We start from the raw sequence: 18,220 nt of genomic DNA, 5'->3' as shown, positions 1-18,220 counted from the left end.
CTATGGTGAACGAGTGACAGCTCAGGGCGGTTCGCTGCCATTGGAGGAGCTGGAGGTGACGTCACGAGCTGTATGTGGTTGCCGGTGAGCAGGAGGAAGGCCCGCCCTGTGTCATTATCCGCTGAGAGGGAACCGGAGGACGGGAGCCGCTGCTGGACGGGAGGTCGGTGTCTGGTTCTGTGTCCTGTATACACTATATATAAATATATATATATATATATATATATATATATATATATATATATATATATATATATATATATAATCACATGTAACTACCATATACATCAATGTCACATGTAAGAACTGCACTATATACATACATACATATCAATACACTATATGTATGTATGTATGTATGTATTTGTTACATGTCAGTATCTGTAACATCCTCACTCAGAGGAGCCCTGTATCCCCTCCCTGCTGCGTGGTGTAACTCTGTCACATTCCCTGGACCCTGATACCCGGGTGCTCTGTGCCTGAGCTGTATCACACTCACATATGTACAGCACCTTGTTTATGTGTCAGTAATGCTGTGTACACACGGGGGCGATGGGGGCTGAAATCGCTGGAAATATGGTCGTTGGCGACCATATTGCCAGTGATTGGGAGTGTGCACCGGCGATAAATCTTGCTCCTGCGACCAGCTGATTACCTCTGCGACTCCCCCGGCAGAGGTTCCCTTTCATCAGCGACCATCTCTGGTCGCTGATGAAAAGGAGACACTGAGCAATATATCTCCCCCCGTGTACAGGGCTTAAGGGCAGGTTCAGCCCCCTTGTTTTATCGCCCAGTGTTAACGACCCCTTTTGTCACCTGCGCATGTACAGAGGAGGGAGCGGGTCGGTAACGAGGGTCGTTCTACAGAATGAAGGGTCTGGTTCATTGGGTTGACCAAACTTAGGAAGACATGCATTGGATCGACCACAGAAGGTTGACAGGGCTCAGATACACACATGGCTAATGTTGACAGCATCAAAAGGTCGACATGAGTTTTTATCACTTATTTTGTCCCGCATGTGGACATGGACATGTATTAGTGCCCCGCGTCACCTCGTGCTTCGGAACATGTTGCCGCGCTACTCTCAGCGCACTATTATGTTCTCTCTCCACACCCTGGACGACCTTTTCACTGTTGACCTTCCCATTGTCGCCTATGCTAATGTTTGTGTCGACCTTCAGCCATGACAACCTTTTTCATGTATCGACCTTAATAGTGTTGACCTAGCGATGGTATACTGAATGTACCATAGCCACAGCTTCCCCTCCGCCGGCATCTGCAAGTGTGTATGCACCTCTGCATACCTCCCAACTTGTGTGTTGGGGAAATAGGGGACGTGGCGTATGCAAATGAGGGTGTGGCTTATGCTAATTAACCGCGACCTCATTTTCATACGAGAATAGACGCTGTGCGCATGCGCACAGCGTCTATTCTATTAGATTGGGGGTCTCCCAACTGCCACCCCCCACAGCGGGACAATGCCTGCCGCGGGTGGGACAGCGGGACAGGACCCGAAAATCGGGACTGTCCCGCTGTAATCGTGACAGTTGGGAGGTATGCCTCTGTGTGTAGTGTTAGATCCGGGATGTACCTGAGATGCACGTTATGTCCGGAGATGCGCCGGGGATGCGCGCTATGTCTGGGGATGCGCCAGGGATGCGCGCTATGTCTGGGGATGCGCCAGGGATGCGCGCTATGTCTGGGGATGCGCCAGGGATGCGCGCTATGTCTGGGGATGCTCCAGGGATGCGCGCTATGTCTGGGGATGCGCCAGGGATGCGCGTAATGTCTGGAGATGCGCCGGGGATGCGCGCTATGTCTGGAGATGCGCCAGGGATGCGCGCTATGTCTGGGGATGCGCCGGGGATGCGCGCTATGTCTGGGGATGCGCCGGGGATGCGCGCTATGTCTGGGGATGCGCCGGGGATGCGCGCTATGTCTGGAGATGCGCCGGGGATGCGCGCTATGTCTGGAGATGCGCCGGGGATGCGCGCTATGTCTGGAGATGCGCCGGGGATGTGCGCTATGTCTGGGGAGACCCCATCATGCATGGGAGCCATTATATTATTAGCTGAGGAATGAGGCAACGTCTATCTTCTGTGCCTCTCTCCTCAGGCAGTGACCTCATTATCCTGTGTGTGTGGAGTCACCTCCTCCTGTCACTTATGCAGGGTTGGCTGCTGACGCTGCCTTAGTGCCGACACATCAACAACCAGTTATCCTGACACTGATATTAGATGACATTGCCGGCCTGACTGTAATCTTTCTACTAATGTGCTCCTGTTATCCTCCTAGTGCAGCGCCTGGTCTGGGGAAAGGCCCATAGCCGGCAGTGTTATTAGTGTGCCAGTATAATGGTGTGTGTGTATACTGTATCTAGTGTGTGTGTGTATATACTGTATCTTGTGTGTGTATATACTGTATCTAGTGTGTGTGTGTGTGTGTGTGTGTGTGAATATACTGTATCTAGTGTGTGTGTGTGTGTACTGTATCTAGTGTTTGTTTGTGTGTGTGTGTGTACTGTATCTAGTGTTTGTGTGTGTGTGTATATATACTGTATCTAGTGTGTGTGTATATATACTGTATCTAGTGTGTGTGTGTATATACTGTATCTAGTGTGTGTGTGTATATACTGTATCGTGTGTGTGTGTGTGTATATACTGTATCTAGTGTGTGTGTGTGTGTGTATATACTGTATCTAGTGTGTGTGTGTGTGTGTATACTGTATCTAGTGTGTGTGTCACTGAGGACAGGTAGCTGTATCTATAGCCGGCAGTGTTATTAGTGTGTGTGTGTGTGTGTGTGTGTACTGTATGTAATGTGTGTGGCACTGAGGACAGGTAGCTGTATCTGTAGCCGGCAGTGTTATTAGTGTGCCAGTATAATGGTGTGTGTGTATATACTGTATGTAATGTGTGTGGCACTGAGGACAGGTAGCTGTATCTATAGCCGGCAGTGTTATTAGTGTGCCAGTATAATGGTGTGTGTGTATATACTGTATGAAGTGTGTGTGGCACTGAGGACAGGTAGCTGTATCTATAGCCGGCAGTGTTGTTAGTGTGTGTGTGTGTGTACTGTATGTAATGTGTGTGGCACTGAGGACAGGTAGCTGTATCTATAGCCGGCAGTGTTATTAGTGTGTGTGTGTGTGTGTGTGTATATACTGTATCTAATGTGTGTGTGTGGCATTGAGGACAGGTCGCTGTATCTATAGCCGGCAGTGTTATTAGTGTGTGTGTGTGTGTGTGTGTGTATATACTGTATGTAGTGTGTGTGGCACTGAGAACAGGTAGCTGTATCTATAGCCGGCAGTGTTATTAGTGTGTGTGTGTATATATACTGTATCTAATGTGTGTGTGGCACTGAGGACAGGTAGCTGTATCTGTAGACGGTAGTGTTATATATGTGTGTGTATATACTGTATGTAGTGTGCGTGGCACTGAGAACAGGTAGCTGTATCTATAGCTGGCAGTGTTATCAGTGTGTGTGTGTGTATATACTGTATGTAGTGTGTGTGTGTGTGTGTGTGTGTGTGTGTGTATATATACTGTATGTAATGTGTGTGTGGCACTTAGGACAGGTAGCTGTATGGGGCACTGGGCAGTATGTCCCATATGTATCCTCTCAGATTATCTGATCGCTTTTATTATTGTATCATTTCTAGAATATTGCTATATATATCAATCCCATCCCATTGCTTGTTATCACGCTGCTAGTGCTCATCCTGTTCAGACCATTCCTCTCCACTGACGCGACCAAAATTCTCATTCACTCTCTTGTCATCTCCCGCCTTGACTACTGCAACATCCTTCTCTCTGGGCTACCTCTCACCCGCCTTGCACCTCTCCAATCCATTCTTAACGCTGCTGCTAGACTCATCTTCCTCTCCCGCCGCTCTACCTCCGCCTCCCCCCTCTGTCTATCTCTTCACTGGCTCCCCATTCCTTTCCGAGTTCTCTTTAAACTCCTCACCAACACCTACAAGGCTCTCTCCTCCTCCACCGCTCCTTACCTCTCTTCACTGATCTCTATCCACACTCCCTCCCGTCCTCTTCGCTCCATCGCTGACCGCCGACTGACCTCTCACCTAATCACCTCCTCCCACTCCCGTGTCCAAGACTTCTCTCGCGCTGCCCCCCTGCACTGGAACAACCTCCCGCCACCCATCAGGCTTTCTGCTTCCCTTACCTCCTTCAAGCGCTCCCTCAAAACCCACTTTTTTCGACTAGCCTATCCCTCCTCCTAACCTCTTTTGATCCTCCTATCCTGCCTCCGTTCCCCTCCGTTCCTACTTATCCTGTTGTTTTTCGTTCGTCCACCCACCTATTTTTAGAATGTTAACTCTTATGAGTAGGGTCCTCCTGCCTCACGTACTCACCCTACCTCTTTACCTCACCTGTGCTCCTGTCCTGTTCTTCCCTTCCTCTACTTCATCTTCAGTCTCCTCGACAATTTCCACACCTACTTCAGAACTGATGCTGATTTTAGTTCTACCAGCTATACCCCTATTTATACTGTATTTTTCAGCACACCCTATACGTTACCTTGTCATTTGTTTTTTGTTTGCTATGTACAGCGCTGTGGACACTTTGCGGCGCCTTATAAATAAACGTACTACTACGACTACTACGACTACTACCTGGCCTCACAGAGGAATCTTACATGGGTGTAGATTATTATTAATAGGTCTACCCCAAAAGGTCATCATGCAATAGGGTCGACATGGTCAAAAGGTTGACAAGAATAAGGTAGACACATGCAAAGGTTGACATGAGTTTTTCATGTCGACATGGACCCCCAAATTAGTGTAATGCATACCCTCGCATGGCTCACTGCCTCCCCATGCTTCAGCTGGCTATGTTCAAAATACTATTATATTCTCCCTCTATGCCGACATAGATGCTGAGAATAAGCACCTGTCAACTCCTTCCAGGTTGACCTTTTGGTTAAGAGGTGATTACTCCTAACAGTGATCATCTCCGTTATAGAGGTGATTACTCCTGACAGCGATCATCTCAGTTATAGAGGTGATTACTCCTGACAGCGATCATCTTAGTTATATAGGTGATTACTCCTGACAGCGAGTGTCTCCATTATAGAGGTGATTACTCCTAACAGCGATCATCTCAGTTATAGAGGTGATTACTCCTAACAGCGATCATCTCAGTTATAGAGGTGATTACTCCTGACAGCGATCATCTTAGTTATATAGGTGATTACTCCTGACAGCGAGCGTCTCCATTATAGAGGTGATTACTCCTAACAGCGATCATCTCAGTTATAGAGGTGATTACTCCTAACAGCGATGATCTCAGTTATAGAGGTGATTACTCCTAACAGCGATCATCTCAGTTATAGAGGTGATTACTCCTGACAGCGATCATCTCAGTTATAGAGGTGATTACTCCTCACAGTGATCATCTCAGTTATAGAGGTGATTACTCCTCACAGTGATCATCTCAGTTATAGAGGTGATTACTCCTCACAGCGATCATGTCAGTTATAGAGGTGATTACTCCTAACAGCAATCATCTCAGTTATAGAGGTGATTACTCCTAACAGCGAGCGTCTCCATTATAGAGGTGATTACTCCTGACAGCGATCATCTCAGTTATAGAGGTGATTACTCCTAACAGCGACCATCTCCGTTATAGAGGTGATTACTCCTCACAGCGATCATGTCACTTATAGAGGTGATTACTCCTGACAGCGACCATCTCCTTTATAGGGGTGATTACTCCTAACAGCGACCATCTCCGTTATAGAGGTGATTACTCCTGACAGTGACCATCTCCGTTATAGAGGTGATTACTCCTGACAGTGACCATCTCCGTTATAGAGGTGATTACTCCTGACAGTGATCTCTCCATTACAGAGGTGATTACTCCTGACAGCGATCATCTCCGCTATAGAGGTGATTACTCCTGACAGCGATCATCTCCGCTATAGAGGTGATTACTCCTGACAGCGATCATCTCCGTTATAGAGGTAATTACTCCTGACAGCAATCATGTCAGTTATAGGGGTGATTACTCCTCACAGCGATCCTGTCAGTTATAGAGGTGATTACTCCTGACAGCGATCATCTCCGTTATAGAGGTGATTACTCCTGACAGCGATCATGTCAGTTATAGAGGTGATTACTCCTGACAGCGATCATGTCAGTTATAGAGGTGATTACTCCTGACAGCGATCATGTCAGTTATAGAGGTGATTACTCCTGACAGCGATCATGTCAGTTATAGAGGTGATTACTCCTGACAGCGATCGTCTCCGTTATAGAGGTGATTACTCCTGACAGCGATCATCTCCGTTATAGAGGTGATTACTCCTGACAGAGATCGTCTCAGTTATAGAGGTGATTACTCCTCACAGTGATCTCTCAGTTATAGAGGTGATTACTCCTGACAGCGATCATCTCCGTTATAGAGATGATTACGCCTCACAGCGAGCGTCTCGGTTATAGAGTTGATTACTCCTGACAGCGATCATGTCAGTTATAGACAGGGCTGTGGAGTCGGTAGATAAATGTCCCGACTCCGACTTCTCGTACCTCTGACCCCGACTCCTCGACTCTGACTCCTCTGTATTAATATGCAAATGTATTTGATACATTCCTTGCACCACACTTAAAAACCTAGGATAGTTGGTTCCGTGAGCGGAGTAGTGGGCATCTCTACCAGCCCTATTCCTGGTGCCAGAGACCTGTTCTCCGCCAGGGAGAGAGAGAGAGACTGCCATTAGTACAGACACCGCGTCCTTGGCTCTGCGCTCCTGTGTTTCTGAGAATTTCTGACTTTAGAATCTTTAGTCTTATAAGAAGCTTGTCAGTAGATTAAAGTAATTAAAGGGACTTGAATAGGGATAATTCGGCAGCCCGCATGCTGAGCCAGGAGCCCGGCACGCGGCTTCCTGGAAGTCCTGCTTGGCCGGCTCAGCAGCAGGTCACTGGGGAAATGAGATGTCACCGTGTAAGAGACTTTCCGTGATGTGTGTTGTCACGCCTCAGGGGGTGCATGGCTGCCGAGTCACATGGCAGGGGCTTATTCCCAGCCGGATTGTGTGTGTCTGTGACGGGTGAGGACAACGCTGCACAACATGTTCCCTGTTACACCCTGTCTGATCCTTCTCCTGGCGCTGGAGTCATGGATATAGATGATTCCACAGCAGATAGCGGCAGCCATGGCCTTGTGCAGCAGGTAATGTGGAAGGGCATTGGTGCAGACTAACATGTTCTGTTGTACGTGTGCTCGCAGCCTTGTATGTACTGCTGGGGACACCTTAGCGTGCAGCCTGGTAACTTATCCCTGAGGTTGGTACCCAGCCTCCGATGCTCATGGTTCCCTGTGTACTAACTGAGACCAGTCACGTCATTCTGTAGCTGTGGGAGATCTGTGTGATCTGATCGTGTGCTTGTCCCTCTGGCCTCCATGCCGTGATAGCAGCAGCTGCTGTAAGGATGCAGCCAAGGGAGCAGATGCCCAGGGACCGCACAGCAGCATTAATGCCATCATCTGATTAATAATAGACTATGATTTACTGCTGCATACCGGAAGATGTCAGCTCTGCTGCCCGGACCGCTGGCCACCATCGTGGCTGACTCCTGATTCCCAGGGAAGTTTTTGGAGGAGAGTTTTTATTCTGTTCCCTAAAGCGAGGGAGATGTATGGTGCAGACGTTCTGCCTCCAGCATCTTCCCAGTTCTATGTCCCAGCCCTCGGAATGTCTCCTCTCAGCGTACAGTAAGTGACACCAGATGTACGCAGGACAGTAATCTGGGCCTGTCACCCTGGCTTGGATGCAGGGGTAGCACCATGGGGTCAGGCAGCATTCCCAGCCTGCTATTCGCCATTTACCATTGGGATCTATAAATATCGCTGCTGTGATGGGCAGGATCCATCTGCTGTGTACGAGTCACTTCCAAGCCTTGTTCTGATGCTGCTGTGCGCAGCCCCTGTTACTGCCGCTACTGTGCGCAGCCCCTGTTACCGACGCTGCTGTGCGCCTCTGTAAAACACTGTGGCTTGTATGAAACCAGCTGCAGGACTTCTCTATTCCCTGATAGTGCTACATGACTCCTATTCTTCCTATGTGTAATATGACGGTAGAGACCACCCTCTTCCTCTGCTGTTACAGTGGTGAATGCGTGGTATGCCGCTCAGTGTATTCAGTGGTACCTGGTGTGATGCTCATCTGTTTGTGTGGGAGGTTTTCTCACATGTTTGTGTATTGCTGCCTGATATATTGTGTTTTTTTTTTTGTTTGTAGTTATCAATATTATAAAGAGGGAAAGTATAGTACAGGGTGGTAACTAGGGTGGTGCGGAAGGTGACACTGCACATTGGCCCTTATTCTGATTGAGTCGGACGGTTGTATATTTCGGTCGGGCACCGAGTGTTCTTAGCCCTGCCTATCGTACAGATCGTTCATGCCGTCCGAACGCTGTAGGATGCCAAACAAATGGACCATGAGTTGATATTTCATGTGAGCACCCACTCGTTGGCCTGTGTGAACCTCCCCCATCCTCCGATGGTCGCCAACCATCGAGTGATGGACCGAGCGGTCAGGCAGCCACTAGTTGTCCTTGTGAAAGCAGGGATATGGGCGGGCCGCTGACCTCTGGCTATGTCAGCTGTCCGCCCCCCACACTTGCGTCAGGTCTGCATTTCCATATGCCTGCACCGCGTTTTCATGGGAACGCCCATGAAACGCGGGGCGTACGCATATGTTAATGATCCCAAACAGCCCTTCACGCCCCTCTCCACCCCGTGATCAGATGTGCAAGGCATACGCACATGTGCAGACACACCTCTGCACATGCAAAACATCGGCCGGCCGCACACGCAGCCATCCGACTCAATCAAAAAAAGGGCCATAGCGCTGAAGGATAGGGTGCACTGTTGGTGTCACTTCTTAATTATCGGTTTTAGTTATACCCTTTTTACACCGCCACTAAACCCCGGATTTTTCCTTTGTAGACCCGGGTCTCACAGATGGGGGGTCCTGGAGGCTGGGGGCAGCCCAGCAGCTTACCTTGGTGCTAGGCTTTCCCCCAGTGTGGCGGTCCAGGGTCTGGGACGGCAATCGGCGGTCCCGTGCTTGGAGATGATGTCTTCTCCAAGTGCCGTCCCCATTTACATTGCTGGTCGGCACTGCAGTGTAAACGGACCAAAATCTCACATCCGACCTGGCTTGGAACAGTGTTCCAAATACCGGATCGGATCCGAGATTTTGGTGTAAAAGGGGTATTACTTTCACTTGTCGCCTCTCTTTGAAGCATGAAATCTTCTTCCCCTATCTTCTTCCCCCACCTCCTTCGCTAATACATGTAACAACATTCCTGATCCATTGTCCTTTACTACATTTTAAGATGCTGGCATACTTGGGATTCAAACCTATTTCCGGTGGCAGTGCAGTCAGATACTCTATTCATGTTTTCTGACATAAAAAGCCTTTCCCTTGAGGGCATGCGCCTTATATCCATAAAAGAAATGGGGGTTTGGGGCTGTGGGAGGACAATTCTCTTTCTGACACAGGGCATAAAATAGGCTAATTATGGCTCTGGTAAGGGAAGTGTACTGTATCAGTAATGGGGGAATGTTCTGTATAGAGATGGGTCATGTTGGGATGTATCATTATATACTGCTAGACCTTGCCGTTGTGTGCTGTATCAGTTATGGGGGAATGTTCTGTATAGAGATGGGTCATGTTGGGATGTATCATATACTGCTAGACCTTGCCGTTGTGTACTGTATCAGTTATGGGGGGAATGTTCTGTATAGAGATGGGTCATGTTGGGATGTATCATTATATACTGCTAGACGTGGCCGTTGTGTGCTGTATCAGTTATGGGGGAATGTTCTGTATAGAGATGGGTCATGTTGGGATGTATCATTATATACTGCTAGACGTGGCCGTTGTGTACTGTATCAGTTATGGGGGGAATGTTCTGTATAGAGATGGGTCATGTTGGGAAGTATCATTATATACTGCTAGACGTGGCCGTTGTGTACTGTATCAGTAATGGGGGAATGTTCTGTATAGAGATGGGTCATGTTGGGAAGTATCATTATATACTGCTAGACGTGGCCGTTGTGTGCTGTATCCGTAATGGGGGAATGTTCTGCATAGAGATGGGTCATGTTGGGATGTATCATTATATACGGCTAGACGTTGCCGTTGTGTGCTGTATCAGTTATGGGGGGATTGTTCTGTATAGAGATGGGTCATGTTGGGATGTATCATTATATACTGCTAGACGTTGCCGTTGTGTACTGTATCAGTAATGGGGGAATGTTCTGTATAGAGATGGGTCATGTTGGGATGTATCATTATATACTGCTAGACGTGGCCGTTGTGTACTGTATCAGTGATGTGGGAATGTTCTGCATAGAGATGGGTCATGTTGGGATGTATCATTATATACGGCTAGACGTTGCCGTTGTGTACTGTATCAGTAATGGGGGAATGTTCTGTATAGAGATGGGTCATGTTGGGATGTATCATTATATACTGCTAGACGTGGCCGTTGTGTGCTGTATCAGTTATGTGGGAATGTTCTGCATAGAGATGGGTCATGTTGGGATGTATCATTATATACGGCTAGACGTTGCCGTTGTGTACTGTATCAGTAATGGGGGAATGTTCTGTATAGAGATGGGTCATGTTGGGATGTATCATTATATACTGCTAGACGTGGCCGTTGTGTGCTGTATCAGTTATGGGGGAATGTTCTGTATAGAGATGGGTCATGTTGGGATGTATCATTATATACTGCTAGACGTGGCCGTAGTGTACTGTATCCGTAATGGGGGATTGTTCTGTATAGAGATGGGTCATGTTGGGATGTATCATTATATACGGCTAGACGTTGCCGTTGTGTACTGTATCAGTAATGGGGGAATGTTCTGTATAGAGATGGGTCATGTTGGGATGTATCATTATATACTGCTAGACGTGGCCGTTGTGTGCTGTATCAGTTATGGGGGAATGTTCTGTATAGAGATGGGTCATGTTGGGATGTATCATTATATACTGCTAGACGTGGCCGTTGTGTACTGTATCAGTTATGGGGGAATGTTCTGTATAGAGATGGGTCATGTTGGGATGTATCATTTTATACTGCTAGACGTGGCCGTTGTGTACTGTATCAGTAATGGGGGAATGTTCTGTATAGAGATGGGTCATGTTGGGATGTATCCTTATACACTGCTAGACGTGGCCGTTGTGTACTGTATCCGTAATGGGGGATTGTTCTGCATAGAGATGGGTCATGTTGGGAAGTATCATTATATACTGCTAGACGTGGCCATTGTGTACTGTATCCGTAATGGGGGATTGTTCTGCATAGAGATGGGTCATGTTGGGATGTATCATTATATACTGCTACACATGGACGTTGTGTACTGTATCAGTTATGGGGGAATGTTCTGTATAGAGATGGGTCATGTTGGGATGTATCATTATATACTGCTAGACGTGGCCGTAGTGTACTGTATCCGTAATGGGGGATTGTTCTGTATAGAGATGGGTCATGTTGGGAAGTATCAATATATACTGCTAGACGTGGCCGTTGTGTGCTGTATCAGTTATGGGGGAATGTTCTGTATAGAGATGGGTCATGTTGGGATGTATCATTATATACTGCTAGACGTGGCCGTAGTGTACTGTATCCGTAATGGGGGATTGTTCTGTATAGAGATGGGTCATGTTGGGATGTATCATTGTATACTGCTAGACGTGGCCGTTGTGTGCTGTATCAGTTATGGGGGAATGTTCTGTATAGAGATGGGTCATGTTGGGAAGTATCAATATATACTGCTAGACGTGGCCGTTGTGTGCTGTATCAGTTATGGGGGAATGTTTTGTATAGAGATGGGTCATGTTGGGATGTATCATTATATACTGCTAGACGTGGCCGTAGTGTACTGTATCCGTAATGGGGGATTGTTCTGTATAGAGATGGGTCATGTTGGGAAGTATCAATATATACTGCTAGACGTGGCCGTTGTGTGCTGTATCAGTTATGGGGGAATGTTCTGTATAGAGATGGGTCATGTTGGGATGTATCATTATATACTGCTAGACGTGGCCGTTGTGTGCTGTATCAGTTATGGGGGAATGTTCTGTATAGAGATGGGTCATGTTGGGATGTATCATTATATACTGCTAGACCTTGCCGTTGTGTGCTGTATCAGTTATGGGGGAATGTTCTGTATAGAGATGGGTCATGTTGGGATGTATCATTATATACTGCTAGACGTGGCCGTTGTGTGCTGTATCAGTTATGGGGGAATGTTCTGTATAGAGATGGGTCATGTTGGGATGTATCATTATATACTGCTAGACGTGGCCGTTGTGTGCTGTATCAGTAATGGGGGAATGTTCTGTATAGAGATGGGTCATGTTGGGATGTATCCTTATACACTGCTAGACGTGGCCGTTGTGTACTGTATCAGTAATGGGGGAATGTTCTGTATAGAGATGGGTCATGTTGGAATGTATCATTATATACTGCTAGACGTGGCCGTAGTGTACTGTATCCGTAATGGGGGAATGTTCTGTATAGAGATGGGTCATGTTGGGATGTATTATTATATACTGCTAGACGTGGCCGTTGTGTACTGTATCTGTAATGGGGGATTGTTCTGCATAGAGATGGGTCATGTTGGGATGATGTATCATTATATACTGCTAGACGTGGCCGTTGTGTACTGTATCAGTTATGGGGGAATGTTCTGTATAGAGATGGGTGATGGAAGAGACAAGTCTTTATACAGCTACTAGCTACCAGCCTGTCAGACAGCGTCTGCCCTGTATATCCACCAGGGGGCGCTGTTGTATACACTGGTGATGGAAGAGACAGAGCTTTATACAGCTACTAGCTACCAGCCTGTCAGACGGCGCCTGCCCTGTATATCCACCAGGGGGCGCTGTTGTGTACACTGGTGATGGAAGAGACAGGCTTAATACAGCTACTAGCTACCAGCCCATCTATTGACAGAATATCTTGACAGTCTTCGCTGGTGGCGTGGAGCCTTTGAACGGAGCAACACTTGCATTGCTCCACTGGGCGCCATCTAGTGGCCACTGACACACAAAACACCTGAATTCCCCCCTTAGAGGTGAGGAGCTATTTAGCTGTAGTGGGGGACAGCATGGTAACTGGTTGCGTTTATTGGGTAACCGGATGGCTCACAGACAGTACTCTAGGTAAACAGTCAATAGGTCAACATCGACTAAAGGTTGACAAAAGCAAATTGTCAACATGGCAATGGCCGACACACGAACAGGCTGACATGCCGTATCACAAGCTCTCCCCCCATTTTAGTGGACTTTTCCATCCAGGTGGACTCCACGTGGTAGTCTGAAGTATGACGAGCACCACACTAACTGGGGGGTCCACATGCTCCGTTGTCAACACGGACACAAAAACATCAGAAAAACCTTATGTCGACCTTGATATTGTCTCTATTCCACACCCACTGCCTCACCTGCCATAGACTTTTTACTCCAGCGTTTTGACTATAAAAATGATTAGAATAATAAAAATAGAGTTTTTCAGGAATTCTTTCTTAAAAACCAACTTGTTTGTACTTTACCATCCCAGTGGGTACAGAGGGAGATGAATATAATAGTACGCCGATCGCAGCGAGGCACCGCGCCCGAAGCATGGCGGGCAAGACTAATACAGTGTCCATGTCGGCATTATAACTGTGTCAGTATTTTAACATGTTCGGCATTATGATCAGGTCGTTATGCTGACTGTAGGCATTTCTATAGGCGTATTATGTATGTGTTGACCATAGGTATGAACGCCATGCTGGTATAATGGTGTCAGTAAATCGTACTGATCCCACAAGAGGATCCACGTGCACCGCTATGGCTGCTGAGTACAGTATGCAGGGCCGGTGGCATCGGGAGGGGGTGGGGGTACTTTTTGCCCAGGTCTGATTGAGAAGGCCGGGTCCCACTCCCCCATTACATCTGCCTCTCTCCCACTGCGTCTGCCTCTCTCCCACTGCGTCTGCCTCTCTCCCCAACACAGACTGCTTAGTTCCGTGTGCTAAGGCAGGGGAGAGAGGCAGCTGCAGCGACAGCCAGTCCTCTCTCCCTGAGTGGGTGTCCTACCTGCTGGCCAGCCCCCTGCCAATTTTTTTTTTTTTACAGTGGCATGGACGTGCCCCTCCTGTTGGCCTCACCCCCTTTTTCACCGAGGCCCAGCGGCACAGTCGAGGCCCCTCTGCTGGGGATAAGTACAATATACTGGACCACACACTGACAGCAGCCACCAATGACATATCCACGTACACCCTATAGGCTGGGAATCGGGAACCTGATACATGAGTCTAGCACATAGCTCCTTGCTGGCTGCATGAGACTCTCCTGGTTTCCTGGCCCATACTCCCCGCTCACAGGCCCAGCCACAGCTGACTCCATGGTCACTTACCTGCTATATCCTGGTTGTGATCATAGATAGTGTGTGGGGGAGCGTGCCAGGTCTCTGTGTAACCATCTGTATACCTCTTGTACACTACTCCATACTTTGTTCCCAATGCAATTATTTAATGAATTTAAATATGAGTTTAGAGCTTTTTATGAGAGGGATAAAGACCGAAGCAATCATTAAAAGGATACAATTAAGCCTAGAACAAATGGAGAATGAGGGTAAACCGAGGCTATAGTAGAAAAGAAGGAATGGAGAATACAGAACAGGGGGATAGAGATGGAGGCTGCATGTTTGAGGCACGAGGTAGTGTGACCCCCAAGCATCTCGGAGGCACCTAGTCCCCTGGGAGCAGGCTCCTTGGCCGCACCTGAAGATGGCGCACTCATCATTGTTATGCTGTGATCCTTATAAATTCCGGTATTTTTATATGATCACAGATATAGCTCACACAGGTGGAAGCGTGTAATGTGTAACCAGCTTTAATGTTACAGCTTAGATTATAGATCTGTTATTGCAGATGACGGGCAGATAAGGCTGCATCCTCTTTATAATCCCATAACCCAGAGCAGTATATTGTCCCTATATCTAGGATAACACCGTCATAAAGTCCCTGTCTGTAGTCAGCGACTACTTTATGTCTGCCTCGTGTAATTATCCTGACAGAGGTACAATTATATGTAGGCTCATACCACTGGCCAAATACAGGGTACTGTACATCATGCAGTGCCGCTGGCGGGACCTCTGTGTGCCAGACCCGGGGTGGGGGGCACTGCCCATGGTGATCAGAGGGGAATTATGTGGCCATATATAGGCCTTTGTGCCAGGCGTTATTGTACATCCGTATTCACACACCGTCCTCTATGGAGAATGTGCTTCTAGTCGGCATGCACTGGGCAGGCCGGGAACATGGGCAACCGCACTCATATGCTGGTACTGTGACGCCTGGTGCCAGAGACCTGCAGTTATTAAGGATTGTATATAAACAGCTGAGATAAAGCACAATGTAATTCTCTGCATCTCTTCGGCCAGTACAGTCATTGGTATAATTTATGCCCAGACTAATATAAAACTCTACGGAGCCGCGGCATCTATATAATAAACCTGCTGATAGAGAATCTGTACCCACTGCCCCCACTCCCCCACCGCACCACACACATGTATTCCTATGCCCCAGCAGTACACAAACTGTACAAATACATACTGGAGACTAGGGGCCTGATTCTGGTTCACTCTCTCTCTCTAATGGACAAAACCATGTGCACTGCAGGTGGGGCAGATGTAATAAACAAAATGTAAAACAGTGTATCAGGGATTATAAAAAGACAAAATGGAGAGGTAGAACTTTGGGAAGATATGATGATTTTACTATATGGAAATAACAGATTTAATGATCGTTCAAAATGTTAAGGTTTTAGTATATTTTCTTTTGATCAGGAAAATACAGGAACCTACCCATGCAGTAGCCTAGGCCTACCTACCGACCCTGGGGTGCTGCCAGACACTTGCAGGGAGTGCCTCAGGTTGGTGGGCCAGAACCTAAATATATTATTTATGCTGATGGCAAAGCCAGTGCTATTGGCTGTCCATAAAAGAATACTGGACAGTTAGGCGCACCAGTGTGTCCAGCACCACATAACTGAGGGTGACAGATGAGCACCATTCACTTCATTTAATATATTGTTTACTTTATCAATAAGAAACTTTTGGTCATGGGGTGGATTGAAAATTTGGGAACCACTGGTCTGGGCACTAAAGAGGCTCTGTTCAGGTTGTCGATGCCCCGCCTTCTTTTTCCTGGAGGAGGGGCATCAACAAAATCACTGCCCATAAGTCTGAGTAGTAGAAGGACACTGGATCAACGATGAACTTCTCTGGCCTCATGGGGACTGGCTGTGGGGTAATTCTGCTCCAGATGTAAGTGGAACTTGCTTGGCTTGAAGGTACCCCCATGTTTCTGTGTCCCGGCTCCCACGGGCGTTGTAATACCAGAGACACATGCTGTTATGCTACTGAAGAAGGATGCTGAGTTACGCTGCCAGCAGCCGGTATATTCACAGGTTTCTGTGGAGAAGGGCACTGGACTGCTACTTTCTGTGTACACTGTGAGCAGGGCAGATGCTTCTGTCTCAGAAAGGGGCAGTACGACTACTCCCACCTGGAGATACACAGAATAACATCCCACAGATCATTTACAGCCCATCCTTTTCCATGGCCTTTGTACAGAATTTGCATGGGGATCAATAACACCATTGAATTGCCCAGTAAATGCCTTTGTGCCTATTAAATGAATTCATAATATTGCATAACCCTGTCTGACTATTGAACGATGTGACATTGTGTTCTGCTCTCCCTCAGGTAACATGGAGAATGGAAAAGTAAGGTGAGGTGAGACCCTTCTCACCATGACCCAAGGATGTCCAAAGCCAGCAGATGTCTCTGATACAGAAATACTCCCAGCCAACCAGAAGCGTGCTAGCCTTCCAGCCAACCAGAAGCGTGCTAGCCTTCCAGCCAACCAGAAGCGTGCTAGCCTTCCAGCCAACCAGAAGCGTGCTAGCCTTCCAGCCAACCAGAAGCCTGCTAGCCTTCCAGCCAACCAGAAGCCTGCTCCCCTCACGCCAAGCTGCGTCTTCTGTCCTAAAACCAAACTATAACCTGGAACTGCCAGGCCTCGGGTATTGGGGTAAATGCTGATCCCAATCTCTCGGGGTGTGAAGAGAACCTCATGAGTATCCCCTGTGGAGGCCCCAGTCCCGGCCATGGTAAATGTTAGTCTATGTAACCTCTGCATGGACCATGTACATTATATGTGACCGTGTGCTGTGATAGGATGCTGAAGGATTTATAACGGCGGTATATTAGTGATCACCTGATCTAATGGGGATTCCAGCTGTGATCTGTGTAACTACCGTGATGTTTTGTGTTACCGGTTATACAAAGGCCAGTGTGCAGGATTATTTATCATGACTAATACAATCATTTTTTTTTTTTTACTATGCCAATTTCAGTAAATTATTCCATTATGGCAGGATATACAGATACTATATAAGCAGATATCCGCTACATATCGTCTAGGATAACCTGCTCCCCGCGTTACTAATGGTGTGTACACACGGGTCTATATGATTGCTGGGGATATATTGCTAGCAATATATCCCCAGCAATCATATTGCTAGTGTCTGCTTTTCATCAGCGATGAAAAGGAGACACTGCTACGGGGCGGAGGCGGAGCGCAGCAGCAGGTGACGGGAGGAGGGATGGAGCAGCGTCGCAGGGCATGGGAGAACAGCACTGATTTCTCCGGCGCTGACCTCCTGCCCGGCGATCGCTGAAGGAAGCTGCTGGTCGCAGGAGCATGCTCCCAGCGACCATGAAGGGCTGGCCGCGGGAGCGCGCTCCCAGCCATCTATCGCCGGCTGCACATGAAATCACTGGCAATATGGTCGCTGAGCGACCATTTTGCCAGCGATTTCATACATAATTGCACCCGAGTGTACGCACCTTTAGACAGGGTCATGGTGGGAGATATGCCCCCCATCTGTACAGTAGCCTGTCCCCCCATCTCCCATCACACGGTACAGTAACCTGTGTCCCCCGTCTGTACAGTAACCTGTGCCGCAATCTCCCCTCACACAGTACAGTAACCTGTGCCCCCCCCCCCATCTCCACTCACACGGTACAGTAACCTGTGTCCCCCACCTCCCCTCACACGGTACAGTAACCTGTGTCCCCCATCTCCCCTCACACGGTACAGTAACCTGTGTCCCCCA

At 47.8% G+C, this 18,220-nt stretch overlaps 1 protein-coding gene across 3 annotated transcripts in view; it reads left to right on the top strand.

Moving 5' to 3' along the window:
* Positions 1 to 11: 11 nt before the first annotated feature.
* The window catches only part of TRAK2 (trafficking kinesin protein 2), a 45,613-nt gene continuing 27,404 nt past the window's right edge, over positions 12 to 18,220 (top strand). Inside the window, exons 1-2 of one of the 3 annotated variants that reach the window (XM_083154160.1) lie at positions 12 to 163; positions 16,806 to 17,212. In XM_083154160.1, the coding sequence (XP_083010286.1) occupies positions 17,176 to 17,212 (37 nt within the window). In that variant the 5' untranslated portion in view covers positions 12 to 163; positions 16,806 to 17,175. Of the gene's footprint in view, positions 164 to 7,071; positions 7,201 to 7,722; positions 7,744 to 16,805; positions 17,213 to 18,220 lie in introns of those variants that run through there. The other 2 variants (XM_083154161.1, XM_083154162.1) reach the window with 2 other exon arrangements.

The sequence above is a fragment of the Crinia signifera genome, chromosome 7, assembly GCF_055691185.1.
Source record: "Crinia signifera chromosome 7, ASM5569118v1, whole genome shotgun sequence".
NCBI classification, from domain to species: domain Eukaryota; kingdom Metazoa; phylum Chordata; class Amphibia; order Anura; family Myobatrachidae; genus Crinia; species Crinia signifera.
Note: the sequence above shows the minus strand (reverse complement) of the source record. Positions and strands in the feature narration are given on the sequence as shown.